The following is a 27,236-nucleotide window of genomic DNA, read 5'->3' on the forward strand; positions in this document are numbered from 1 at the left end:
AAGAAATATGCATACTTAAAAAAACCTGAAAAGTCATTTTACAATTTTTTTCATGTCTGACAATGAGAGTTGTTCAGTAGCTTGATGAGAATGATAGTATTCATAATTTTAGTTGAGGCTTTAAATTTTTTAAAGATTATTTATTTATTTATTAGCAAGAGACAGTGTCCAGGCGTGCATGCATGCTGGGGAAGGGACAGAGGGACAGGGGAGAGAGAATCCCAAGCAGACTCTGTCCTGAGTGTAGAGCCTGATGTGGGGCTTGATCTCATGATTCAGAGATCACAACGGGAGCTGAAACCAAGAGTCGGATGCTTAACCAACTGTGCCACCCAGGTGCCCCTGTAGTTTTAATTTTTTAATGTACTGACTTTATAATATACTAAAAAATACCTTTTTTAAAAAAAGATTTATTTATTTATTTATTTATTTATTTGACAGACAGAGATCACAAGTAGGCAGAGAGAGAGAGAGAAGAGGAAGCAGGCTCCCCGCTGAGCAGAGAGCCTGATGTGGGGCTTGATCCCAGGACCCTGGGACCAAGACCCGAGCCGAAGGCAGAGGCTTTAACCCACTGAGCCACCCAGGCACCCTAAAAAATACTTTTTATACGACAAAAATTTTTTTTTTTATCAGGATCTGAGACAGGGTAGAGAGGCTTGTTCTTTTTTTCTTTTCTTTCTTTCTTCTTCTTCTTTTTTTTTTTTTAAAGATTTCATTTGACAGAGAGAGAGACAGTGAGAGCAGGAACTCAAGCAGAAGTAGGAGAGGGAGAAGCAGGCTTCTTGCTGAGCAGGGAGCCCAATGTGGGGCCTGATCCTAGGACCCTGGGATCACAACCTGAGCCAAAGGCAGACGCTTAATGACTGAGCCACCCAGGCGCCCTGAAAGAGGCTTGTTCTTGTTTCTCTCTTCTCTCTTGTCAGTTTGAATCTCTTCATTTGTCCATGTGTGTGCACATACTCATGGTTTGCCAGTGGCCGATACTGATTAAGAAAAAGTCCACTTTAGTCATCTCTGACTTTGGTTCTGTTTCTCTGTTAATAACAGGTTGATGTATCTCAGAATTTTGTATTGACTGCCCGATGTTTTGTGTAGAACAGTTGAAACCAAAGTACCTAGTATTTATGCCCGGGAATGCACATGCCTGTTGTCACAGTGTTGAATCAGTCCAGTCAGAAGTCGAACTGGGTTTTGTTGTTGCTATGGTTACCACCAGCTTCAAATTTCTGCACTTTACCTTGTGCGTAGGATGGGGGCTGGGTTGCTTGCAAGGTTTTTCTCAGCGTTTTTGTTTTATGTTCTGTTTTCTGCCTTGCCCATGCAGCTGTGCCTTGGGTGTGTGTGTGTATGTGTGTGTGTGTGTGTGTCTATACTCTTTCTCTTTCCCTAGTGTGGATTGTTGTTGCTTATTAGTGCTTGCTAGTCTGGAGATGGGTGCAGGAGAGATTCTCTGTTTTCCAAACCAGCTTTATCTTAAGTGGGCCCAGTGTGGCTGGACCTTTGGGATGGGGTTTTCTCAGTATTTCTGTCCCTTCGCCCCGGGGTGTTTGTCTGCTGCTGGTCTGTGCCAGAGTGTCCAGGCCCTTCCCCAGCTTTACTGTCCTGGTGGAGGACTGGTCTGTTTCCTGACCTGCCCTAAGGGTAGAAGTTTTCGTATTTTTTTCTTCTTTCTTTTCCCTATACCCGTGGGTGTTTACCTGTACCCTACATGGTTTCAGGATTGCATGCCTTTCTGGCAGCAGTGGCTAGTCTCTGTGCCTGTACTCTTTAGGGAGGCTTTCTAGTCTCTTGGCCTGCTCCAGTCTTTCCCAGGAGCATCTGTGGGAGGTCTGCGGAAAGGGCCTACAAATTGAGTATGAACTCCTGTTGTGTGCGGATGTCCCAGGACTTTCTGGTAGCTCCAACATTCTTACCTTCTTCCTCTTACACTCTGCTACAGGTGAGAGTGTCCTGCGTGTGCACGTGGAGTGGGAGTAGGGAATGCTGGCTGATTCTTCTTGGATTTAATGCTACTTGGTTGCCCTGTGATCTCAGCTTTGTGATGCAGTCAAGAAAAGTTGTGATTTTATCTCTCTAGCTGTTAATACTCTTTCCAGTTTTTATTTTTTTTTAATTTTCATTTATTTGTATTATTGACTGGGTTTTACTCTTTTAGCTTTCACATTGTAAGCATAAGCAGAACTTATGCATTTAGTCTCATGAATAAACCAGGGTCAGAGATATTAGTGACTTTATTTATAGGATTATACTGAGAAGTAAGATGTCCGGATGTTTGTATTCTATCAATGATTGCATGCCCTAGGAATTTTCTCTTCAGTTCTCTTTAGTTCAGTTTAGTTTGACAGAAGTTGTGAATCACCATGCCCCCTCCACTCCCATCCCCCAGTTTCTCAATGTAAAGGGTTTTTCAGCCTTGAAGGGACTTGGATTTCTGGGGTCACAGATCTTCAAAGGTCTTGAAGTAAACTTTATTATAGCGCTGATTTTTTGTTTGTTTGTTTGTTTTATTTGAGTATGACATGGAATTATTTTTCCTTTCATGCTTTTGGGGTTAAGGGAAAGATGAGACAGGAGAAGATTATTACCTGAATATAATCTCTTGTTACTCATTTAATCTCTGTGGTTTGGGTACCCAGGTAACTGCAGCTAAATTCTCTTTGATTCAGACTGCCAGGCATTTTTCCCTCACCTTGGCAAAAACCTTTTTAGTATGATTTATTTTTATTCCCCAAGAATCATACTATTTAAGCTCTCCTGATAAGGCCTTACATGATTGCATGAACAACAGAGATCTTCTGGATATGATTCTAATGAAGAAAGATAGACATTTTTGGGGGGTCATGGAAAACTGCTAGTGGGTCTATATAATTAATTATTGACAGATTTTGTTCAATTTTGTGGTTTTTTTTTTTAAGATTTATTTATTTATATGACAGAGATCACAAGCAGGCAGAGAGGCAGGCAGAGAGAGAGGGGGAAGCAGTCTCCCCGCTGAGCAGAGAGCCCCACACCGGCTCGATCCCAGGACCCTGAGATCATGACCTGAGCCGAAGGCAGAGGCTTAACCCACTGAGCCACCCACGCGCTCCAGAAAGTGTTTTTTTAAGAGTCCTATTTGATCTCTGTTATAATGATATTATGCTTTTTTTTTCCTTTAACTAAAACAGTGTTTCTTTTGTAACTTAAAAATATTGTTACTAAATCACCTCAGATACTTGACAGAACAAGGACCAAAGTATAAATAAATAAATTGCTATATACTCAAGTCACTCTATGTTGGGTGTTTCATACATTAACTTAAAAATCATATTTTAATCCCATTTAATATTTTAATGATCTCTCTCTCTGTCAATAAATAAATAAAATCTTTTTTTTAATTTGCTTTTTTAAAGATCTTATTTATTTGGTTGACAGAGAGAAATCACAAGCAGGCAGAGAGGCAGGAGAGAGAGAGGAGGAAGCAGGCTCCCCGCTGAGCAGAGAGCCCGATGTGGGCCTTGATCCCAGGACCCTGAGATCATGATCTGAGCCGAAGGCAGAGGCTTAACCCACTGAGCCACCCAGGTGCCCAATAAATAAAATCTTTAAAAAAAAAATTTCGTGGTAAAATCAGCATTTATGGAAAGTAAGTGTGTAGGTTATAGCTAGGACTCTTCCTTGTTTTGTTTATGTTAGATGGAGAGTATTTTACCAAAACATGCCCTGTAGACTCCTTCTTTTATTGGCCTCCCTATTCTTTCCCTAAGTATAAAGTGAAACCGTGATTTCTGCAGTCTGAGAGACTCGGAGTTCTGTGGAGCGCTTCCCAAGCAGCTGCTGAGGCGTGCTGCGTCCGTCCACTTGGACACCTGTTTCGACTTGTCGTCCGCCCAGAAGCGCACCCGCGCCTGTTACAGTGAGCATTGCCGCTATCTGCTGTTCCGTTGAGCTGCTTATTAGCTGGGAGGATGCTGTTAGTTGTGCTAATAAGGATTCATTGAGGACTAAAAAGTGAGAATGGAATTATACATTGGATTGGATTTTGAGTTTCTTTTTTAAAGATTTGTTTTACTGTCATCTATGTCTTTCTTTTTTTTTTTAAGATTAAAAGTTTATTTATTTGACAGAGATCACAAGTAGTCAGAGAGGTAGGCAGGGGAGTGGGGAAAGCAGGCTCGCCGCTGAGCGGAGAGCCGGATGCGGGGCTTAATCCCAGGACCCTGAGATCGTGACCTGAGCCGAAGGCAGAGGCTTAACCCACTGAGCCACCCAGGTGCCCCACTGTCATCTGTTTCTTTCACATAAATTTTATAGGACCCTGTATTAGTTTTCTGTTAATGTATTACCACAAACTTTGTGGTTTAAAACATCAAAAATTTTTTATCCTGTAGTTCTGTAGGTCAAATCTCTCATGGATCTCACTGGGGTAAAATCAAGGTTTCAGCAGGGCTTCCTTCCTCTCTAGAAGCTCTAGGGGAAAGTCTGTTTCTTCTCCATTCCTACTTTTGAGAGGCTACCCACATTCCTGGGCTTGTGGCCCCCTTCCTCCATCTTCAAAGCTAGGAATGGCAGATTCCCTTTCACACTCAAATTTCTTCTGTCTTTTCCCATCTCTTTCAGATGTAGGTGGGAAGTTTTTCTGCTTTCAAGGACTTGTGTGATTAGATGGGCCACCTGGATTCTGCATCTCAAAGTCTTTGGCCCTAAGCACATCTGCAAAGCCTTTTTTTTTTTTTTTTTTATAGAGATTTTATTTATTTATTTGTCAGGGACAGAGGGAGAGAGAGCGAGCGAGCACAGGCAGACAGAGAGGCAGGCAGAGGCAGAGGGAGAAGCAGGTTCCCTGCTGAGCAAGGAGTCCGATGTGGGCCTCCATCCCAGGATGCTGGGATCATGACCTGAGCCGAAGGCAGCCGCTAAACCAACTGAGCCACCCAGGCGTCCCTCTGCAAAGCCTTTTTTGCCAAGTAGATACAACATTCTTGGAAAGCCGTTATTTTACCTACAACAGGACTCAGACCTTTTTCTAGAAATACTACTTAACTGATTTAAAACTCTCTGGATAAAAGATTATAGGTGTGATTTGAAATAGTGTTGAGAAAATATATCATCTCTAGCTCCTTTTTTTTTTTTTTTCTGTCTTCTTAGGTTGAAATTCTTATCTGCTCTTTTATCTTACCTGTTGAATGGATTTCCTAGATATTTAGTAAACACCTTGTTAGCCTTTGTTATATACCAGACCACTCAAGAACTCTTATCATTGCCCACCATCTGTGGGTCAGCTGATCTAAGCCCGGTTAGGGTGGGTGTCTTATAGGACTTCGGTTGGACTTGCTGCACATCTCTGAGTCTGGCATCACTAGTGAATTGTCCTGGGGCTCTGTGGGGGCAACTCTGTTTCAGTATCTCTTGTTCTCCTGCCTTGCAGTGGCACAGGCATGTTCTTGTGGAAATGGCAGAGATACAAGCATGCAAGTGGAAACATGAAGCTTCTTATCCGCCTAAGCTTAGGGCAGCTTTATTATATTGGCCAAACTAGTCACATGACCAGAGTGCTAAAAATACGCTCTACCCCTTTAAATGGGAGGAGCTGCAAAGTCACTCAGCAGAGGCCTTGAATGAAGAAAGGGGATAAAGATTGGGTTAGTGATGCCGCCAGCCCCACGCTGAACTCATCTCTGAATACCTCCCTCACAAGAAACCTGTTTTGCCTTCTTTATTTTTGGTCTCAATGATACTATGCTATATCTGGTCACCCAAGCCAGAAACACAGGACATGTAGTATAAAAATCGTCTTCTTTTTTCATCTTCGTTTTTCTGCACTATTTATGAATATCTAATGTCTCATCTTCTCCAGCCTATTACCATCACTGTTGTGGAGGCTGTCCTATCTCCCTGAGAAGAAAGGGTGGGGTTGGTCTTTATGTCGTCTCCGGTCCAGCTTCCCTCTACTCTGTCTCTTAACTGTGGCTGGAGTACTCTACGGGAAATACAGGTGTCACTCCTGTTTCGTGGCTTCTCACTGCCTCGAGTGAAAGCCTTTTATGATGTAGGTTCTCCAGCCCCATCTTCTGATGTTTCTTGCCTTCTGTTTTGCCCTGTAGTTCAGGAGTCAGCAAAATACGTCCAGTGGGCCAGAAAATCTGTTCTACCATTTATTTTTTTATAGCTCATGAACATGGTTCTTGTATTTTTAAGTGATTGGACAAAAAGAGAAAAAACAGTATTTCGTGACATATGAAAATTATGAAATTTAAGCCATTTGTTCATAAATACAGTTTTTTTATGATGAAAAAAACTATTGTAAATAAAGTTTTATTGGAACATGGCTACACTCATTCATTTTCTAATATCTGTGGCTGCTTTCACATTACAGTGGCATAATTGAAATATTAAGATAAGAGACTATAAAATATTTGCTGACTGGTTCCTTAGAGAAAAGTTTTGGTCCCGTCAGCTCTCATCAGTTAGCGTTTATAATAGCTCTCCTTATATACTTGTATTCTGTTTCATGACTCAGTACTTTTTTTTTTTTTTAAAGATTTTTATTTATTTATTTGACAGAGATCACAAGCAGGCAGAGAGAGAGGGGGAAGCAGGCTCCCCGCTGAGCAGAGAGCCCGATGTGGCTCGATCCCAGGACCCTGAGACCATGACCTGAGCTGAAGGCAGAGGCTTAACCACACTGAGCCACCTAGGCGCCCCATGACTCAGTACATTTATTATGTCGTTTCTTTGCCTGGCTAGCTCTCCTTTTTAAGATAATAGCTTTGTTGAGATACACTATACATACCATACAATTCACCCATTTAAAGTGTACAATTCAATGGTTTTTAGTATATTCACACTTTTGCCACCATCACGGTGTCATTTTTAGAATATTTTTGTTAACTTCCCCTAAAACCTCATGCCCATTGGCAGTTATACCCCGTTTTTCTACCTTCCTCTCCCAGCCTTAGACAATCACTAAATTTACTTTCAGTTTCTGTGGATTTGCCCATTCTTGATGTCTCATACAAATGGAACCATAAAATATGTGGTCTTTTGTGACTGCTTCTTTTACTGGCATAATGTTTTTGAAGTTTATACTTACTGTAGCTTGTATCAGTGCTTCATTTCTTTTCACTGCTGATTAGTATTTAAGGTGTGGATGTATCACATTTTTGTATCTGTTCATCTAGGTTATTGGACATTTGGGTTGTTTTCAGTTTTTGACTATTATGAGTAATGCTGCACAATGAACATCTGTGTACATGTTTTCACTGGTTATATGTTTTTGTCTCGCTTGGGTATGTACTTGGGCTAACTGTTCCTTATCCTTCAAGAATTGATATTAGAAGGTCATCTCCTCCAGAATATATCCCTAACTTCCTCGACTGGATTTTTCTACGGCTCCAATGACATTCTGTCAAAGTACTTACCCATTGTATTGAAATCTGTTTGCATGTCTGTCTCCTGTTTCTCTAAATTTTTGGAAAACAGCATCAGTGTGTTATCCAACTTTGCATCAACTGCGAACAGTATAAAAGTTCACTTAATATTTGTTCAATGAGAAACATTGTAAAGCAGTCTGTGGTTTTGAATTAAAATAAACTAAAAAAAATAAACCTTATCTTTTATTTTTTTCTGCTTTATATACAGTGGCTCTTTATTTTTTATTTTTGTAAATATTTTATTTATTTATTTGAGAGAGACCAAGATAGTGACAGAGATAGCCAGAGAGAGCATAAGTGGGGAGGAGAGGGAGAAGCAGGCTCCCAGCTGAGCAGGAGCCTGATGCAGGGCCTGATCTCAGGACCCTGAGATCATGACCTGAGCCGAAAGGAGATGCTTAACTGACTGAGTCACCCAGGCACCCCTATATTGTCTTTAAAAAATTTTTTTTCTTAGAATATGTGTTGAGATAACTGATCTTGAATTTCTTTTTTTAAGGCCTGCAAAGAAAACGAAAAAAAGTATGAAAGGCAAAGCATCAGATGAGAAAAAAGATGAGATTGAAAAAATAAAGTCATACTCCTTTATGGAAGGCGAACCTGAGGATGATGTCTACTTAAAGCGCTTGTATCCAAGGCAGATATATGAGGTGGAGAAAGCTATTCAGTTACTTAAGAAATTTCAAATTCTAGACTTTACTAATCCAAAACAAGGTGTTTATCTTGATTTGACACTGGATATGGCACTGGAGAAGAAGGTATGTAGAGTCAACTAAAATAAATTTATTTGTGAGGAGGGCTGTATGAATTGCTGTTTCTTAATTTTTAAAGTTTCTTGTTTCCTATAATAATTTTGGGGAAATGTTACACTCTTTCTAGACTATGGGATGAAAAATTTTGTTTTTATTTTCCAAATATAAAATTATGTTCAACATATTCTGCAGAGTCGGTGAACATTTATCTCCTACTCACCTGAAAATCACTGGTATAAATTGAGCAAAACTGGTGTTAAAATTAATTGAGGTATTACTGTAACTTTGAAAAATGACTTAAGCTGCCTGGGTGCCCATTTCCTTTTCTGTAAATGAGGGTTTGAAATCAGAGTATGTTCCTTAGAGTCCTGCGTTGAGACTAAGTTTGCCTGAGTAGGGTACCAATCCCCTCACTCTTGCTTCAACCAAAATTTTTCTGCTTTATCTATTTATATGCAGTTCCTTGGATGACTTTTGTTTATAAAACTCTCAAAGTAGTAAAAATACTGAATTAGAGTTGAGGTCCAGTACAACTCTTAATTTTGCCTCATTTAAGAGATCTAATTTTCGTGGAAATGGTATTTCAGTTTTTATTCTGAGGATGTCTTTTTTTGGTCAAACTAGAAGGTACAGATTTTTGAATACAATTTAACAGCCTCAGCAACAACACTAGTTGGACACTTGGGAGGAGGCGGTGTAGTGTAGTGCTTACGAGCGGGGCCTCTGGAGTCAGATTACAGTACAGGCCAGAATCCTTATTCTTTGACTTTGGGTTTCTGGTTTAACCTTTTCAGATCTACTTTTTCCACTTCTTTATAAAGGGAGATAAAATGCTTAGTTCAGTTTTGAGGCTCTCCAGATGGGGACGCTACCAGAACAGAAAGACCTTTCACTGTGGGTGAAAGCTCCCAAAGGCTTGAAAGATCCTGAGGCGTTGCAGGTCCAGACGCAGCTCTCAGAAGCTCTGTTTGGCCCACGTGGATCGAATCCCGTACATCAAGCAAGTGAGCAAAGTCGTGCTCGAGCTAAAGGTTCTGGAACCCTCGGACCTCACGGAGGTCATGGTTTATGACTCTTACTCGTGCAAGTCCAGGGCCCGGTGCGTGCTGCAGCCCATGGCCGCATGGTGCCGTCAGCAGCAGGAACGAGGGATGCTCAAACTTGAGGATGCTGTGAAAGCCCTAGAGCTCGGTCCTTGGATGAAGTGGGGCCAGTTTGTAACCAGCTCACCGGCAATCAGGTTTAAAGAGGAAACTGTGTCTCTGCAGCGGGACACAGCTGGCATGGATGAGGTCTGGCAAGGAAAAACCAGCTGATGTTTGGGTCTCTGCCTTCGTCTCTGAGTCCTGATGTGGCTTTCCCCGCCAGGTTTGCTAATTAGAGAATAACATTTTTTAAAAATGCTCAGTTCATACAGTTTTTAAGAGGATTAAATGAGATAATGCATGTAAAGGACTCGGTAAGTGTTTAATGGTCACAGCCAGCATTTACAGGAAACTTTCTGTGTACCGGCCACAATGCTAAGTGCTTTGCATGCATTTTCTCATTTAATCCTATAATAACCTCAAAAGAGGAAGCTGAGACAGAGAAACTGAAGTAACTTGTTCAAGGTCACAAAATAAGAGGTGGAGTTAGGTTTTGAATCAAGGTCTATCTTATTTCTTAAGTTATTTATATAAGCCATGCTATAATTTTATTTTATAGCACAGTGTTACTGTTGGTTCTTTTATTTTAAAAATGTTGTAAGTACCCAAGATGATCACTTTCTCAGTTAACCATTGATATACTGTTGACCCCTGAATAACAGGTTTGAACTGTGAAGATCCACTTACATGCAGAGTTTTGTTTTTTGTTTTTTAAGATTTTATTTATTTATTTGACAGATAGAGATCACAGGTAGGCAGAGAGGCAGGCAGAGAGAGAGAGAGGAGGAAGCAGGCTCCCTGCCGAGCAGAGGGCCCGATGCGGGGCTCTATCCCAGGACCCTGACCCGAGCTGAAGGCAGAGGCTTTAAGCCACTGAGCCACCCAGGCGCCCCACATGCAGAGTTTTTTGATAAAGACAGTACACTACTGTAAATGTGTTTTCCTTATTTTCTTAATAACATTTTCTTTTCTCTAGCCTTTGTCAAAAGAATATAGTATCTGATACATACAGCATACCAAATATGTGTTGGTTGACTATTTATGTTATTGATAAGGCTTTTGTTCAGTAATAGGCTATTAGTAGTTAAGTTTTGGGGGAGTTAAAAGTTATATGCAGCTTTTTCACTGTGCCCCAACACCGGAGTTCTTTGGCTGTTAACTGTGGCTCATAATGAAGAGTTGTAGGACCACAAGCTTCATTTCATAAGTGAAAGCCGCTTGTAAACTATTAACATCGAAAGGATACTGTTGTCTTCCTAAGACATTTTTTGTTTTTGTTAGAGTGCTTATACAGCAAGCCAATATTCCCCCAGGGGATGCTTTAATTGTGATTGCTTGCTAGTGAAAAATTTACTGAAACTAGTTGTGACATGTTAATGGCAAAGGAATGCCGGTCAATAAAATTGAGTTGCATGTCTGATGTCAAGTGTGCTTAAGAGTTTGTTCCTTTTTGTCTGAAAATAAATCCTCAGGAGGTTATCTCTACTCAAAATAAAGTTTTGCTGAAAATATAACCTTTCAATCTGTTTTAATTAGGGAACAACCCTGCTTCCCTTTTTTCTAGACCTTAAAATTTGCACTGAGACTGTGGGCCTTGACTTCCCATGTGAAGTCTCTCTAAGTGATATGAGCCACAGTGCTCGACAGTTCCTTGACTAGAAAACTGAACAAAGACGTTCTGAGGCCCTATAGCATCTCCGTCCATATTTGGATGCCTAAATGCATGCCATATATATTTTGGATTTTCCAACTGACTTCCTAGGTATCTCTGAAAGTGGTGGGCAGTCCATGTTGCTTCAAAATAGACCCACTCAGAAGAGCCTTTCAGGCTTGGCGTTCTGTCTTAGGTTCAGGGTTAATAGAGACCTACTGAGCCTATTAGCTGGATATTTTCTATCATCCATTATACACAGCTGTGCTCATGTCCTCCTTAATGGTATCCAAAAAAAATGACATGTTCTTTTGAATTTAATTCAAGGTAGTGAATATTGATTGATATCTACCTTGTAGAAAGCATTATCCTGGGTACTGGGGAAGATATGGGTGTGCAAACACATCACTTACCGCATGACAGATTGTGTTGAATGGTGTAGAGATAGAAGCCAAGTGCTGTGGCACTATGGAGGTGGGGAGAGAGATGCAGATTTTCAATATGATTTCTTACAAAAGAAATATAGTTTCTTATGCTTTAAATTGTAATCAGTGAATAGTTCTAGACTAGAGGACATATGGTAGAATTAAAACATTGAAAACAAAGCATATCAGTTTTGTTTTTTATAGAGGTGAGGTATATAGAAAAGATGAATGAATTCTTCCATTGTTGTGTATTTAGAAAAAAGTGGAGCCGTTTGCCAGTGTTCTTCGTTTTCCATACCCATTCGTTTCAGAAATCAATAAAGTTGCTGTATTTACAGGGGTGAGTAACCTTTGTCAACTTTTCGTATCATTTTTTTTTTTTTACATATCGTGTAGACTATTCATGTAGTCTTACTTTTTCCATTTGAAGCAGTTAGATGACTTACTTGAGTTATGTCATTTGAGAAAGAGCTAAACCAGAATATTAATTTCATCATTATTAGTCTGCTACATTATGTTTCTCACAAGAAACTGAAAAAAAAAAAAAGAATTTGTCCTGCTGGCTCTTGCTTCCTACTGAAAATATTCTCAAACAAAAACAATGAAATTTTTTTTTTTTAAGATTTTTATTTATTTGACAGAGAGAGGAAGAGCAGGGGGAGCGGTGGCAGCCGGAGAGGGAGGAGCAGGCTCCCCGCTGAGCAGGGAGCCCCCGTGTGGGGCTTGATCCCAGGACCCTGAGATCATGACCTGAGTTGAAGACAGAGGCTTAAACCACTGAGCCACCCAGGTGCCCAATAAAATTATTTTAAAGCAATGGGCCCAGTTAGTGCTGTGAAGACCTAGAAACCACACTTAAAAATACTTGGTCTGGAAAACCAGGAAAGTTGAGGCTGTAACAAATAGAGTCATATGTTCTTTATCGGTCTTTTTGTATTACACACATTTGTAATGTATTTATGAATTTGTTTTGTAGAACGTTTTGATTTTTCTGTATCTGCTTCGCTTTCTAGGAAGAGATTATTTACTTTTTTCCCCCAGACAAATGGAGAATATAGCTGGGGGAAATCTGCAAAACTTGAGTGACTTAAGGGAGTGATAACATTTCACAGTAAAACCAAATGGCATAAGTGGAACATGGAAAATAACTAATACTGTATATTTTTCTTTTGAATTTTCAGACAACTGGCTAAATTTTTTTTTCAAGTGTTTAATTTTAGTTAGTTACCATACAGTATTATATTAGTCTCAGGTTTACAATATAGTTTTGATTCTATAATTTCTTAAGTAACTTTCCTCTTTGGTTTGATGTCTTCATTTAAGTTAATAAAACTAAATATGCTTTAATTGTTTACTTTTGGAAGATGATATATTGAAGGCATTGAAGAGTTTGATTGAGCCACATCTTAGGTTCCTAATATGTCATTTAAAACGTATTTCCTCATGTGTTACTCAAGAAATGCCTTAGTCACCTACAAAGTAAACTTGTTCAGGAGACAGTATCTCTGATGTATTGGAATGAGAAATGATGGATTTTCACTTAAAAGTAAAAACTACAATTTTTACTTTGAACTGTGATACTATTTCTTACAAAATACTTGAAATCAGACTGAATTTGTTTAAAGATTGATGTTCAAACTATTGTATTTTTGTAGAATGCATCCGAGATTAAAATAGCAGAAGAACATGGAGCTGCGTTTGCCGGAGGAATTAATCTGATTCAGAAGGTACAGTGTTGTCCTCATGTTCAGTAGTTATAGAAATTGCTGTCTTTGCCATCCATTGATTTAGTTCATGTAGAACCTAACCGCTATGCCTTTATCTTTTGACAGATGGTTATAAAGTTTTGGAAAACAGGGAAAAAATTTCCTACTCTTTTGAGTCTCAAAATCAAGCTAAGAAAAAAACTAACCAGTCTGATATTAATTATGCTTGATTTATTTCATGATTTTTTTTAACCCCTTGCTTCCTATATGTTTGTGAGAGTTTTTGTAGGTAGACAGGAAAGGGCAATATGACTCTTTGTGGTTTTGAATATGAGATTTAAGATGAAGTTTAAAAGGTAGAACTCATGAGTATCACTGTTCATGTTTTGAAGATCAAATATTTGTTTTGCCTTCGAGTGAAAAATGTGATTAACTTTACAGATCACAAAGGATAGTATCTGACCTCTGTAGTAATACAATACTTCTGATTACTCTTAACTTTTACTCTCCAGCGACTTCAGAGCGGTATAGGCTCAGCACGAGGCAATGAGAGGTTATGGAAATTGCGTTGAGAAAGTAACAAAGAATTTGTGGAGCTGGTTTGCAACCAGAATGATGTTTTTTTGTTTTGTTTTGTTTTTTAAGAGGTGAGAAGAAGAGGCATGGCTGTTGAATTTTGAACGTTATTTTTAAAAATACAAGAGATTTTCCTTAATAGTGTCTAAAATCTAAATTTAATTGAAGGTTATAGAAAACGGGGCACCTGGGTGGCTCAGTAGGTTAAGCGTCTTGGCTCAGGTCATGATCTCAGGGTCCTGGGACGGAGTCCCGGATCAAGCTCCCTGCTCAGCGGGGAGTGTGCTTGGGCCCCCCCTCACCCCCCCAAAATGCTCTCTCTCTTTCTCTTTCTCTCTCTGTTTTCAAATAAATAAACTCTTAGAAGAAAAAAAAAAGAAAAATTTAGAACAGGAGAAAGTGATTTGAAAATTTCTCTTTGTTCCGTATCCAGATTTTGATTTGGGTAAAGTTTGAACTAGGCCTTCCTTTGGGATGTACAAGAGTGCTTGTAGTTTGTTTTTTTCCACCCCAGTACTACTCTAAATGTGGTGGGGATTCTGGATTTTTAAGGAGAGTCTCCAAAATGGCTTTTGGGAGTAGCACTAATGGAAAATACAAAGAGATTATGCTTTCGTTGAGACTCTGGGTCAAAGTCCGAGGGTGGTACCATGTATCATAAACTTTAATAAAATTATTAAAATTCTTTTAATTTTTAAAAAATAAGCAATACCACATATTCTTTGGAATTAGAGAAAATAGAGCTTAGTTTCCGGAGCCCAGAGAACTAACTCATCTTAATAAGTTAGTGTACCGCCTTCCATCTGTTTTTTTTTTTCCTGAAAGCATAAGAGTGTCTTGTAGAACTGTCAAAACAACAATAGAGTTTAAATGAAGTTAAATGTGAAGCAAGAAATTACTTCTCAAGAAAAAAAAAATGGTAAGGGAGCAGGATGTGTTCTGTAGAATTAAGTTTATTAAATAAAACATACTTGAAAAAGTAACCCAAATAAGAAAACCAAGCACATTTTGAAATTATTTGGTAAATAGAATGTTACAGGTACAGAATTTCTCTTTAAGGGTACCAGTGGTGATTGATGGCTAGAGAGAAAATGCCAGCTTTATAAGGCATCACTAGCATAATCTTTCAGAGCTCATCCATGTTATTTTTTTATTTTTATTTTTTAGGTTTTTTTTTTTTAACTGGATAGAGAGAGACAGAGAGTGTTCACGTGAACAGGGTGAGAGACAGAGAGGGAGAATCCTCAATCAGAGTCTGTCCTGAGCTCAAAACCTGAGCCAGAACCAAGAGTCAGCTGCCCAACCGACTGAGCCATCAAGTGCCCCTCACCCATGTTATTTTTAGAAGCTATTCAGATTATGAGATAAATTCAAGACAGTTTTGGTAAATAGCATCATGGCTGTAATTTTTTTTTTACACGTTTCTGTATTTTTTAGTTAAGTTAAATGCTGTTTTACTTAGCACTTACAAAATGTAAATGTAGGATAAATTTACTGAACTAATAGTCATTTCCTAAGTAAGGCCTTTAATAAATTCATTTTGTTTTATAACTTCATTTTTACTTGTCTCTAAAGCATGATTTTCATTTATATCATTTTATATTCTTCCAAGAGGTGATCTTAAGGTTAACGATAACATAACTTTTAAACATAATTTTAAATTTAAAGGAGCATGTCATAAAATCCATATTGAAAGGTCTTAGAGTAGAAATTTCACATGTAATTCTTTGATGTTTCAAAATTGCCTCTGTTTTCATATTTCTATGAATAAGACCCCTGGGTTCTGGAACCACATTGCATGTGTTTGAAATTTGGGTCTGCTCTTTATAAGTGCACAGACTGACTAATCTGCCCTCAGCCCTCAGTTTCCTATGTGGTCAATATTGGTACTGGCCTCATAGGGTTATTGTAAGGACTGGCTCATTTGACATGTTAGCAGATGCTATGTACATGTGGTAAGTGCTCATCTAATGCAAGTTGTTACTGTTAAGGGGACCATAGTAAGTTATTCAGGGAGTAAAGGATTTGGAAAAATAAGAATAATAACAGGAAGGTAAAATTCCAGAATCAGTGCTTAATTTTGCCATGGTACAAGATTTTAGGGTTCACTGTGTAAGGCCAAACCACGTCTTTGAATGACATATTTTGATAATACTGTGTGCAAAAAGAACCACTGGTGAAATACTTGTTGTCCAGGCAGTATTTTTCTAAGAAGTTGCTTTTTTGTAATCAACTAAATGTTTTTGTAATCATTTTGTGAGCAACTACATGTTTAAGTGGAATATACTATAGTAGTCTAATAATTATTTCGGATGTTTGCCTTACTTAATTAAAACTGTCTTTTAAAAATTGAGTATTATTCCTTTTGCTATTAAAATGGAATTAGAGTGTGGATAAATAAATTATAAAAGAATTTGTCTTTGACCATCCCACGCCTCTTTTATTTTTAGTTATTGGAGGCAAATAGAATTTTAGTTTCAGTTCTTTGTGAAAATAATTATAGATTAGTTCTCTTAATGCTCTGAATTTAGGAAAGCAGTATGGTTGCTAGTGATTTGGTTGCTAGTGATTTGAGTGTTATTAATTTTACATATGATATATTGCAAAATTTTCAGCATTGTGTCTTCAGTTTTAATGGACAGATGAATTCAACTTTGTAGGAGTATATGAGCCATGTGCACATCAGTGCTATCTTCTAGTTTATTACGCTTTTGCCTAACATAACCCCACAGAAGAATTAAACCTAGTAAATGGTTTTTGTTTTGTTTTGTTTTGTTTTGTTTAAAAGGATGTGGCTATTTTTAAAAGAGAACATCAGAAAATGTTTTGGTTCTAATGGTTTTCATAATTGGTAAATGTGTTTGTAGGATCTTTGAAGGAAAGAATTGTGCTTAATGTCTTTTTTCTAAATTATAAGGGAAATTACTACATTATACTTAATTTTCAGAAGGATAAACCTTTTCATATAATCTAAGGTTTAATCTTTTCTTCCGATTTTCAGATTTTGGATGATGAAATTCAATCAGACTTTTATGTAGCTGTTCCAGAAATAATGCCCGAGCTTAATCCATTAAAGAAAAAGCTGAAAAAAAGATTTCCAAAACTAACTCGAAGTAAGGGAGAATTCTTTTTATTTTAATATGCTGTCAACAACTTTCTGATATGTATGTTTAGTTATAAAACAAAACTGCTAATATATAGAGAGAGAGTAAATATGTTCTGGTATTTGAATTTCATGTTGTGTTAAGAACATGTGGATTTGATTTTTTTTTCCCTTTGGCATTAATATTGGTAATCTAATCATTTGAAAGCCTAGTTACTTTATAATACCAGTTCTTTAAATTTAGGCCATACTTAGGTTTGAAATTAATGATACTTATTACCCCCTAGGTATGTTACCGTACTATTTTATACTTCTTTATTAATATGATATGTATGCTTATTTATGCCAGCATTCAACATATGTATATTTATATATTATAATACACATGCATATGCATATATATACGTACATGTATAAATGCTTACTGTGTACATGGCTCTGTAGATACTTCCCTTAAAGAACTTTCCCATTATGTATATTTCCCCCTTACGAAATCTGGTAGGAAGTAATGTTGCTACATAAATAGCCGTAGTGTGAAGTAGTATTTGATAAATTCACAGGATGCCAAAGGTGTTTGGTAGAGGAGGAATTTACACATTGTTGGGGAAATCAGAGAAGGCATGCTGAAGGAGAAAACATTTAAAATACAACTTGAGGGGCACCTGGCTGGCTCAGTTGGTGGAGCATAGGACTCTTGACCTCAGGGTTGTGAGTTCAAGCCCTATGATGGGTATAGAGATTATGTAAAAATAAAAATAAAGTCTTCGAAATAAGTCAGGCAGAGAGAATCAGTTATCATGGTTTCACTTGTGGAGCATAAGGAATAACACGGAGGACATGGGGAGAAGGAGAGGAGAAGGGAGTTGGGGGAAATCGGAGGGGGAGATGAACCATGAGAGGCTGTGGACTCTGAGAAACAAACAGGGTTTTGAAGGGGCGGGAGGTGGGAGGTTGGGTGAGCCTGGTGGTGGGTGTTATGGGGGGCACGTGTTGCATGGAGCAGTGGATGTGGTGCATAAACGATGAATTCTGGTACACTGAAAAGAAATTTAAAAAATAAAAAATTAAAAAAAAAATAAAATCTTAAAAAAAGAAATTAAGCTGTAACTTGAAAAGGGCAACTGCCTGGCTCAGTCGGTAGAGCATGTGACTCGATCTCAGAGTTGTGAATTGAAGCCCCACGTTGGGTGTAGAGCCTCCTTAAAAAATAAACAAACATAAAAACTGTACCTTGAATAATTGGATGGGTGGATTAAGGGTGATATTATTTTAAATAGAAGGAATTTATTAATGGTATTTATTGAAGTAAGTCAGATATTACAGGCTATATACAAAAAATTATCAGTTACTTCTCTTTGGCTTGTAGTGAATGGTTACTCCTATGTTGAATCAAAGCAAATAGTGGTAATCATATTGGAAGATTGATACCATATTGAGAAGGTTCTTTTTTTTTTTTTTTTGAAGATTTTATTTATTTATTTGATAGAAAGAGAGATCACAAGTAGGCAGAGCAGCAGGCAGAGGGAGACAGAGAAGCAGCCTCCCCGCTCAGTGGGAAGCCTGATGTGGGGCTCGATCCCAAGACCTTGGGATCATGACCTGAGCCGAAGGCAGCCGCTTAACTGACTGAGCCACCCAGGCACCCCGAGAAGGATCTTGAATAAGATCCTAAGAAGCTTGGACTTTTATTCCCCTTTTTAGCAGGAATCTCTTAGAAGTTTTAAAAGTGGGGAGTTCCTTAGAGCTTTAATCTGGAGAGAATTTGTAAGATGTATTGGCCTGAATCAAAACTAGAAGTTGGGAGAACAGTCTAAGTGCAATTGCCAGGGACTAATAAAGGTAATATTTAAACTAAAGTCCTCATAATGAGACTGTAGTAAGGAGATAAATGTCAAAGACACTGGATCTTTGTGCTAACAATTGGGAATGGATAGGTTGTGGGGAGGAAAGGGGGGAGTCATATGATGCTGAGATTTTGAAGCCTAGGGATCTCCTAAAAAGTTGATATTAATGGAAATGGAATAGATTTGGGAGGAAAGATAAGTTCATTTGCTGGCATAGTTTGTTTTGGGTGTGCTGGATTTGGGGTAAATTTTGTAGTATGAACAGAGCAAGTATTTCAAAATTGTTTTAGTAGATTCGTGTTCACATTTTAATTCAAGTTGAACTAATTCATCATACTTTATGGCCATAATACTTAACCTGAATTATAGATTGTGTTCTGTACTTTAAGCAAATTCAAAGATCCTCTCCGATTCTTTTATTGTTGTAGAATTTTGTTTGTTTATTTTTGGTAACCTGCATTGAAGAACACATCCTTTTAGGTATCTGACTGTGGTTGGTGCTTTCTATTAGGGATATCCATTATGAGGGTATTGTCCTGGAATCAAACTTACATTCTTTCCCAAGTAAAACCTGAAACTGAACATTATTTTAAAATTTAAACCAGAATTACAGTTGAGTTTGATGAAAATATTTCTCATAATTTTTTTGTTTCCAGTTAAATTCAAGCTCACCAAAACCAAACAATACTAAATATAGTCAATTAAAAGTGAAACTGAATACCAGATTTCAGTATCCAGTCATCTCCTTGGTTTGCATGGTGACGTGATTTTTCACAGAAGTTAACTTTGTCACCTTTGCTACTTTTTCATTCTCTAAGTAATCCTTTTGGTCTCTATTTTCTTTATTCGTTAACCTTGAATTTTTTTATTACCGTTTTCATCATAGAACTTGAGACTATTGTTTTTTCACCAGGAAGGTTTTCAAATAATTTATTTATTTCAAAAAAGAAAAGTGACCCTTTAAAATGTGTTTTTTTTTTAATTGACTTGACTTTATTTGTACTTTCATAACGAGTCGTAGCTTCTGTATACCATGGTCAAGTTTCCTAGGTATGTAGTGTCTGCACACAACCCCCACCCCCTACCCCCAGTCCATTCGCTTTAACAAAGCATCTTGAAAAAATAGACCTTTCTCCACCTCGAACGTTGTCTTTTCACCATCACCCCTTTCCCGCCCCAGGATCTTTTTAACAGCACCGGCAAAACATTTGTGTTCTTTAAACACGAAGACAAACGATTAACCTGTCAAAAATGTTAAAACAGAACACACCAGATGTGCGTTAGAACAAATGAGGCTTGTATTACGCATTTTCAGAGCTTATTCCGATTTTTGTTCAGGAACATTTAATTCCCCTTATATCCAACAAAAGACTTTAGGGTAAAATAGAAACTACGTTTTGAGCAAATGGATGAAATTAAAAAACAAACAAACAGGCCCCTGCAGCTGAGCTCATTAGTTTCCCATTTTGTCTTACATTTTGTTTTACTAATGGGAGTGGGTGTAACTGTCTTGGCTGGATTGAGTGTGCACATTTTGCAGCATGTTTAATGCTGCATTTTTATTCACTTTATTTTAATTGCTTACGTAACTGTAGGCAAGTTCTCTATTTTTCAAATGCACATTTGGCTGCTTTTCCTAGTATTATTTCTTTTTTATTAAAAAAAAAAAAGGCATTTCTTGGAAGAAAATGAGCTTCATTTTGCTTGTCAACTAGCTTTTTTTCTTCCAATGTAAGCGCCCCCTGAAATTTCTTCATCTCTAATATAGATATGTTTTATTGATAAATTAGATTTTAAGTTGCTAATCTGTCTTTTAGCACTTACTAAACAAAAAAATATGAGTATGAAGAATATCTTGACTTAAGGGAATTCATTTTTTATTACACATATTAACCCGTGGGTGGGTATTATGGCATATACGGAGAAAGTTAAATTCTTTTAAACCATGCTAAATTATTGGTGGGTTGATAGAAAAGGGACGTGATTAGGAATATAGACTCACTAATGTGTATTCCTCTGAATGCGTAGAATTGAGCATCAGTGCTGCAGTTGGAGTACTGTTGAAAGGATGTGGTCGCAGCCTGATCCGAAGAGTATTCCCATCTGCTGTGTAGGACACCGCTTTCCGAGTGGAAGTTGGTGTTGTATCATATTTGAGACTAGTGGATGTGAACTTATTGAAACCTAATGTGAAATAGTTTTAATTCATGGATTGGCATGGCGTATGTAAGAGGATTGCTTGCATTATTGAAATAATTAGAACTCTTTGGTTATATGAAGAAAAAATACTAAGACATAGAGAATTTTTGCACAGTAATGAATTTGAAATTTTTCCAAATTTTCCCCCTCATGTATTAGTTTACAAGTTGTATATGAAAGACTCCAATGATTATTATGAATAATTATAATTATTAAAGATGAATTATTGATATATTACAGCTGGTTCTATTACTCTTTCCCTCATTTCCTTTACTCTAGCTACATGGCCTCTGTGCCCTTCCTCACACACACTGAGTGTTCTCCCTTCTCTCATCTTTGGACTCATTGTCCCGTCTGTCTATGATGCTCTTTGATTGTTGGCTCGGTTCACTTCCTCATTCAACTATCACCCAGATAGAGAGGCCTTCCATATAAACTGTTACTCCCCACGCTCCCTTATCACTGTATTTTTCATTATTGTGGTTTTTAATATTTTTTAGGACTTAACACTCTTAACATCTTACTCTGGCGACCACCATGTTGTTCTCAATATTTATATGTCATTTTTGCCTTTTTGTCTGTTCATTTGTTTTGTTTTTTAGATTATAAGGGAAATCATATGGTATTTTCCTCTCTTTACCTGACTGACTTCACTTAGCATAGTACCCCCTGGGTCTGTCCATGTTGTCACAAATGGTGAGGTCTCATACTTGTTCATGGCTAAGTAACATTCCATTTACCTATACCACACCTTGTTTATCCATTCATCTATTGATGGATGTGTGGGTTGCTTCTGTCTCTTAGCTGTTGCAAGTAATGCTGCAGTAAACATAGGGGTGCATGTATATATTTTTTTGAATAGTGTGTTCATTTTCTTTGGGTAGATACCCGGCAGGGGAATTACTGGATTGTACGTATTTCTGTCTTTAAGGTTTTGAGGAACTGCCATACTGTCGTACACACTGGCTGCACCATTTGCGTTCCTACCGACAGTGCCCAAGGGTTCCTTTCTCACCGCATCCTCACCTGTGCTGCTTACTTCCCGTGTTTTTCATACTAGCCGTTCTGGCCAGGTTGTGAGGTGATGTCTCTTTGGGGTTTTGATCTTCATCTTCCTATGATTAGTGATGTTGAACATCTTCTCATGTGTCTTTCGGCCCTCTGCATGTCTTTTTTGTAAAAATGTCTATTCAGATCCTCTGCCCATTTTTAATTGGATTGTTTTTCTGGTGTTAAGTTGTGTAAGGTCTTTATATAGTTTGGCTATTAACCTGCTCTCTGATATATCAGATACGTTGCATATATATATGTATGTGTATATATATATATGTATATATATGATATATTGCATGTACCTTCTCCCCCTCAGTAGGTTGTCTTTTCATTTTGTTACTGATTTTCTTCACTATGCAAAAGCCTTTTATTTATTTATTTTTTTGTGTGTGTAGTCCCATTAGATTATTTTTGCTTTTGTTTCCCTTGTCTGAGGAGACATATCTAGAAAAATGTTGCTAAGGTTGATGTCAGACATTACTGCCTATGTTTTCTTCTAGGAGTTTTATGGTTTTAGGTCCCATATTTAGGTCTTTAACACATTTTGAGTTTATTTTTGTGTATGGTGTAAGAGTGGTCGTAAGAGTGGTCCAGTTTCATTCCTTTGCATGTAGCTGTCCCACTTTTCCCAATACTATTTATTGAAGACACTGTCTTTTCCCCCATTGTATATCTTGCCCCTTTGTCGAAGATTAATTTACCATGTAAATGTAGGTTTATTTCTGGGCTCTCTGTCCTGTTCCATTGACCCATGTATCTGTTTTTGTGCCAGTACCAAACTTTTCTGATTACTACAACTTAGAAGTGGATCTTGAAATCTGGGACTGTGGTATCTCCAGTTGTGTTCTTTTTTTTTTTTTTCAAAGATTGCTTTGGGTATTCAGGGTCTTTTGTGGTTCCATACAAATTTTAGGATTATTTGTTCTAGTTCTGTGAAAAATGTTGTTGGTATTGGTAGGTGTTCTATTGAATCTGTAAACTGTTTTGGGTAGTATGGACATTTTAACATAGTGCTTAATTTTAACATAATATTCCTTTAGTTCATGAGCATGAAATATCTTTCCATTTGTTTCCGTCATCTTCAGTTTCTTTCATCCATGTTCTGTAGTTTTCAGTCTTTCACCTCCTTGGTCAAATTTATTCCTAGGTATTTTATTCTCTTTTAGTGCAATTGTAAATGGGATTATTAGTTTCTCTTTTTGCTATTCATTGTTAGTGTATAGAAATGCAGCAGATTTCTGTGTATTAATTTTGTATTCTGTAAGCCTACTGAATTCATTTTTTTTTTTTTTTTTTTTTTTTTAGATTTTATTTATTTGGGGTGCCTGGGTGGCTCAGTGGGTTAAGCCTCTGCCTTCAGCTTAGGTCATGATCTCAGGATCCTGGGATCAAGCCCTGCATTGGGCTCTTTGCTTAGCAGGGACCTGCTTCCCCCTTCCCTGCCTCTCTGCCTACTTGTGATCTCTGTCTATCAAATAAATAAATAAAATCTTTAAAAAATAAATAAATAAGGTCTGTCTTTAAAAAAAAAAAGATTTTATTTATTTATTAGAGAGAGAGCTAGCATGAGCAGGGGCAAAGGGAGAGGGAGAAGCAGACTTTTTTTTTTTTTTTTTAGATTTTATTTATTTATTTGACAGAGATCACAAGTAGGCAGAGAGAGAGGGGGAAGCAGGCTCCCTGATAAGCAGAGAGCCAGATGTGGGGCTCAATCGCAGGACCCTGAGATCATGACCCGAGCCGAAGGCAGAGGCTTTAACCCACTGAGCCACCCAGGTGCCCCGAGAAGCAGACTTCTCACTGAGTGCAGAGCCAATGTGGGGCTTGATCCCAGGACCCTGAAATCATGACCTGAGCCAAAGACAGACAATCAACTGAGCCATCCAGACAACCCTTATTACTTTTAATAGTTCTTGGTGGTTTTTAGGGTTTCTTTATAGTATTATATTATTGGCAAATAGTAACGGTTTTCTTTTTTCTTACCAGTTTGGATGCTTTTTATTTATTTTTTTCTTGTCTAATTGCTGTGGCTAAGACTTCTAGTAGGTGTTGAATGGAAGTGGCAAGAGTGGACATCCTTATTCCTGATTTTTGAGGAAAAACTTCCAGTTTGTTAACCATTGAGTATAGTGTTAACTGTAGATTTGTCACATTCCGCCTTTATTAGATTGAGGTATGTTCTTTCTATATCGATGTTGTTGAGAGTTTTTATCATGAGTGGATGTTGAAATTTGTCACTGTTTTTTCTGTATCTACTGAGATAATCAGATGATTTTTGTCTTTCATTTTATTTTTTTGTTGTTGTGAATGTGTACTTGGTTCTTCTCACTGAAGTATGAGCATTTTTTGTTTTTGTTCACTATTCTGTCCCCTTGGTGTAGAGTAATAATGTGGCACACAATGGGACTCAACAAATATTTTGTACGATGAATGCACATTTAATGCAACATTCAGTTGATAGAAGATACAGCATTAAATTAATCAACTGAGGAATGAATTACCTACAATTTATAGATTTTTGTGGATTAGAGTAATTGTATATATAGTTATTGAGTATCTACTACATCCCAAGCCTTGAGTGTGCTGAGTATGAACAAGACAGACAAGGTCCTTACTGTCACAGAACTATCAGTTTTGTTTTTTGCAGCAGGCAAACTGGTTTAATTTAATATTTAATCATGCTTAGATTCTCTAGTTAAACAAAACAACAAAAAACAAAACACATACCCCCAAAACCTTTATTTGACTTAGCTATCCTTTCTAGCTATGATCTTATCTTTTCTGTTGTTTTATCCGAAGTTTTTTTAAACAAGTGGTCTTCACTGGCTGGGTGTCCCCATTTCCTTACCAAGTGTTATTCTTTCTTACATCCTTCTCTCTCATAATTCAGCTAAAATGTTGCACTCAGTAATAATCATCAGTCTTCTGCCACATTCAAAGATCTCTTCTTAGAAGTTTTTTTTTGTTTCTTGAGACTTCTTTTATACTACACAATCTTTACTCACCTCCTTTCTTACTGTTCCTACTGTGTTGTCCCTGTCTTGTTTTATTCTACTTGCTTCTTTCCTATAATATTTTTGGGTAAAGAAGAAAAGAGAATGTTAGGGCGAAATACCTGGTCATACAGTTTAGTACTGATTATGTTCGTTGTGGAAACAGGTAGAATTGGAGGGAGAGAAAGGGAAAGGAAGAAGGAACAGGGAGAGAAGTAATAGAGTACCGAGTACCGAGAAAAGTACAGAGAAAAGAGAAGGTGAAGAAGAGAGCAATTACCTAGCAGGAAGGGCTCGCAGAGGCCTAAAAAGAGCAAAGAAGATTTAACATTGGGTTATATTGAAAAGCAGAATAGAACAGTAGTTAATATAAACCTCTCTTAGTCTTGGATTTATCACTTACCTATGACCTTGAACCAGCTTTTAAACATTTTCTAAAAATTATTTTTAATTTATTTATTTGACAGACAGAGATCACAAGTAGGCAGAGAGGCAGGCAGAGAGAGAGAGAGGAGGAAGCAGTCTCCCTGCGGAGCAGAGAGCCCAATGTGGGGCTCGATCCCAGGACCCTAGGTTCATGACCTGAGCCGAAGGCAGAGGCTTTAACCCGCTGAGCCACCCAGGCGCCCCGCTTTTTAACATTTTTGTGCCTCTGTTTATCCATCTACAAAGTGGGTCTCATGATAACATCTCTGTCTAGTGTTTTTGTTATAGTGTATGTAAGAGCTTAGCACAGGCTGGGTGATAAGTACTGATTATAAATGCACTGCGGCTGTTGCTGACTCCCTGCAGTGCCTGAGGAAGCCGCGTGTTCTCTGCAGTTAGTTGAGGAGGGGTCATTCTTTTTCACGCCTCCATAGACCGTTTCTACTTTCACCAGTCATTTACTGAATACGCACGTAAGTAACAACTGAGTACCTGTTATGTGCCAGGTAGTGCATGTCGTATTGAGGATTGAAAGAGAAAAAGGTAGTTCCCGTGTTTAAGGAGATAAACTTTGAGCGGCCAGAGAGGCAAGAATAAACCGCTACACGAACACGCGGGTGTGCCCGTGTCCCGCGTACAATGTGCTGAGAGGAGTGAAGGGACTACTTTGTAGAATCACATTATAGGAAAGAAATAGCAGTGAAGAGGTTAAGCATGAGTAGGCATTTTCTTCTGACACGCATGGGGAGAACATTCCAGATAGAGGAAATGGCCTATACTATGAACAAAAGTATGAGAAACTCCGTTGTATTCAGGAAATTATAAATACCTTTCTGTCATTTGGCACATAATGTTTTATCAGATAGTGGTGGCCAGTGGGGTTGGACAGTGATAGGCAGTGGGCCAGATCACCAAGGGCTTTGTGTGACGCACTGTGGAGATTAGATTTGATCCTTTATGGAGTTAGGAGCCATTGAATAATGGTGCTCAGAAGAATGATGTAAGATTTGCATATTAGAATGACTGTGTGGGAGCTGTGTAAGTGACAGTGTGCTAATAGGGAAATGATGAGACTCTAATAGAGACCAGTAGGAGGCTAATGCGGTAGTCTAAGTAAAAGATGAACAAGGACAGAATTTGAGCAGTGGCAATAAAAACGGAGAGGAGGAAAGCTGTTGTGGGATATCGAGGAGGCCGAATGAACAGGAGTTAGGGATTAGATGTGGGGGTAAGGGAGAGGGAGGAATCTAAAATGATTCCTTGATTTCTGTTGTAAATAACCCGGTATATACTATGAATATATATATAGGAGGCGAAACAGGTTTGGGCATGATCATAATATCGGGTGGTGGAGGGAAGATGGAGTTGGGCTGGCACAAATTTATACTGTTTTCCTTGAAGTCAGTACTAAGATGAAGTAGGTTGGGATAAATAAGCATGCGCATGGTAATCTCTGCAGAAGTAAGAAACCTATACAAAGAGACGCAGGTTAAGACTAAGAGGAATAAAAAATGAAAAAGATAAACTAAAATATATTTGTTTGAAAGAAAAGAAGGCAGTAAAGGACAGAAGAACATATGAGATCAGACAAATAGAAAACACATCAAAATAAAGACCTAAATCCAGCCATATCATTAGTTTTGTTAATTGGAATTGGAATGAATAAATATTCCACCCAAAAGGCAGGGATTATAAAACAAAGGAAAAAAACAATTCAATTATATGGTGTTTACAGGAGACACTTTTTTTGCAAGTACACGAATAGGTTGAAAGTAAAATGATAGGTAAAGATACACCAAGAAGGTGCTCCTGGGTGGCTCAGTGGGTTAAAGCCTCTGCCTTCGACTGAGATCATGATCCCAGGGTTCTGGGATCGAGCCCCACATCGGCCTCTCTGCTCAGCAGGGAGCCTGCTTCTCCCTCTCCCTCTGCCTGCTGTTTCTCCTAC

The 27,236-nt window shown here is 38.0% G+C and overlaps 1 protein-coding gene and 1 pseudogene across 5 annotated transcripts in view; both read left to right on the plus strand.

Moving 5' to 3' along the window:
* MRPL1 (mitochondrial ribosomal protein L1) overlaps positions 1-27,236 on the plus strand; it is a 101,827-nt gene that overhangs the window by 21,516 nt on the left and 53,075 nt on the right. For all 5 annotated transcript variants that reach the window (XR_007125363.1, XR_007125364.1, XM_047719622.1 and 2 more), the window contains exons 3-6: positions 7,915-8,173; positions 11,645-11,728; positions 13,044-13,115; positions 16,672-16,783. Coding sequence is in view for 3 of the 5 variants with exons in the window: in XM_047719622.1 (XP_047575578.1) it covers positions 7,915-8,173; positions 11,645-11,728; positions 13,044-13,115; positions 16,672-16,783 (527 nt within the window). In the remaining 2 variants the exon portion in view is untranslated. The remainder of the gene's footprint in view (positions 1-7,914; positions 8,174-11,644; positions 11,729-13,043; positions 13,116-16,671; positions 16,784-27,236) is intronic.
* Positions 8,204-11,629, plus strand: LOC125093889 (developmental pluripotency-associated 5 protein-like; annotated as a pseudogene).

Source organism: Lutra lutra, chromosome 2, assembly GCF_902655055.1.
Source record: "Lutra lutra chromosome 2, mLutLut1.2, whole genome shotgun sequence".
Taxonomy (NCBI): domain Eukaryota; kingdom Metazoa; phylum Chordata; class Mammalia; order Carnivora; family Mustelidae; genus Lutra; species Lutra lutra.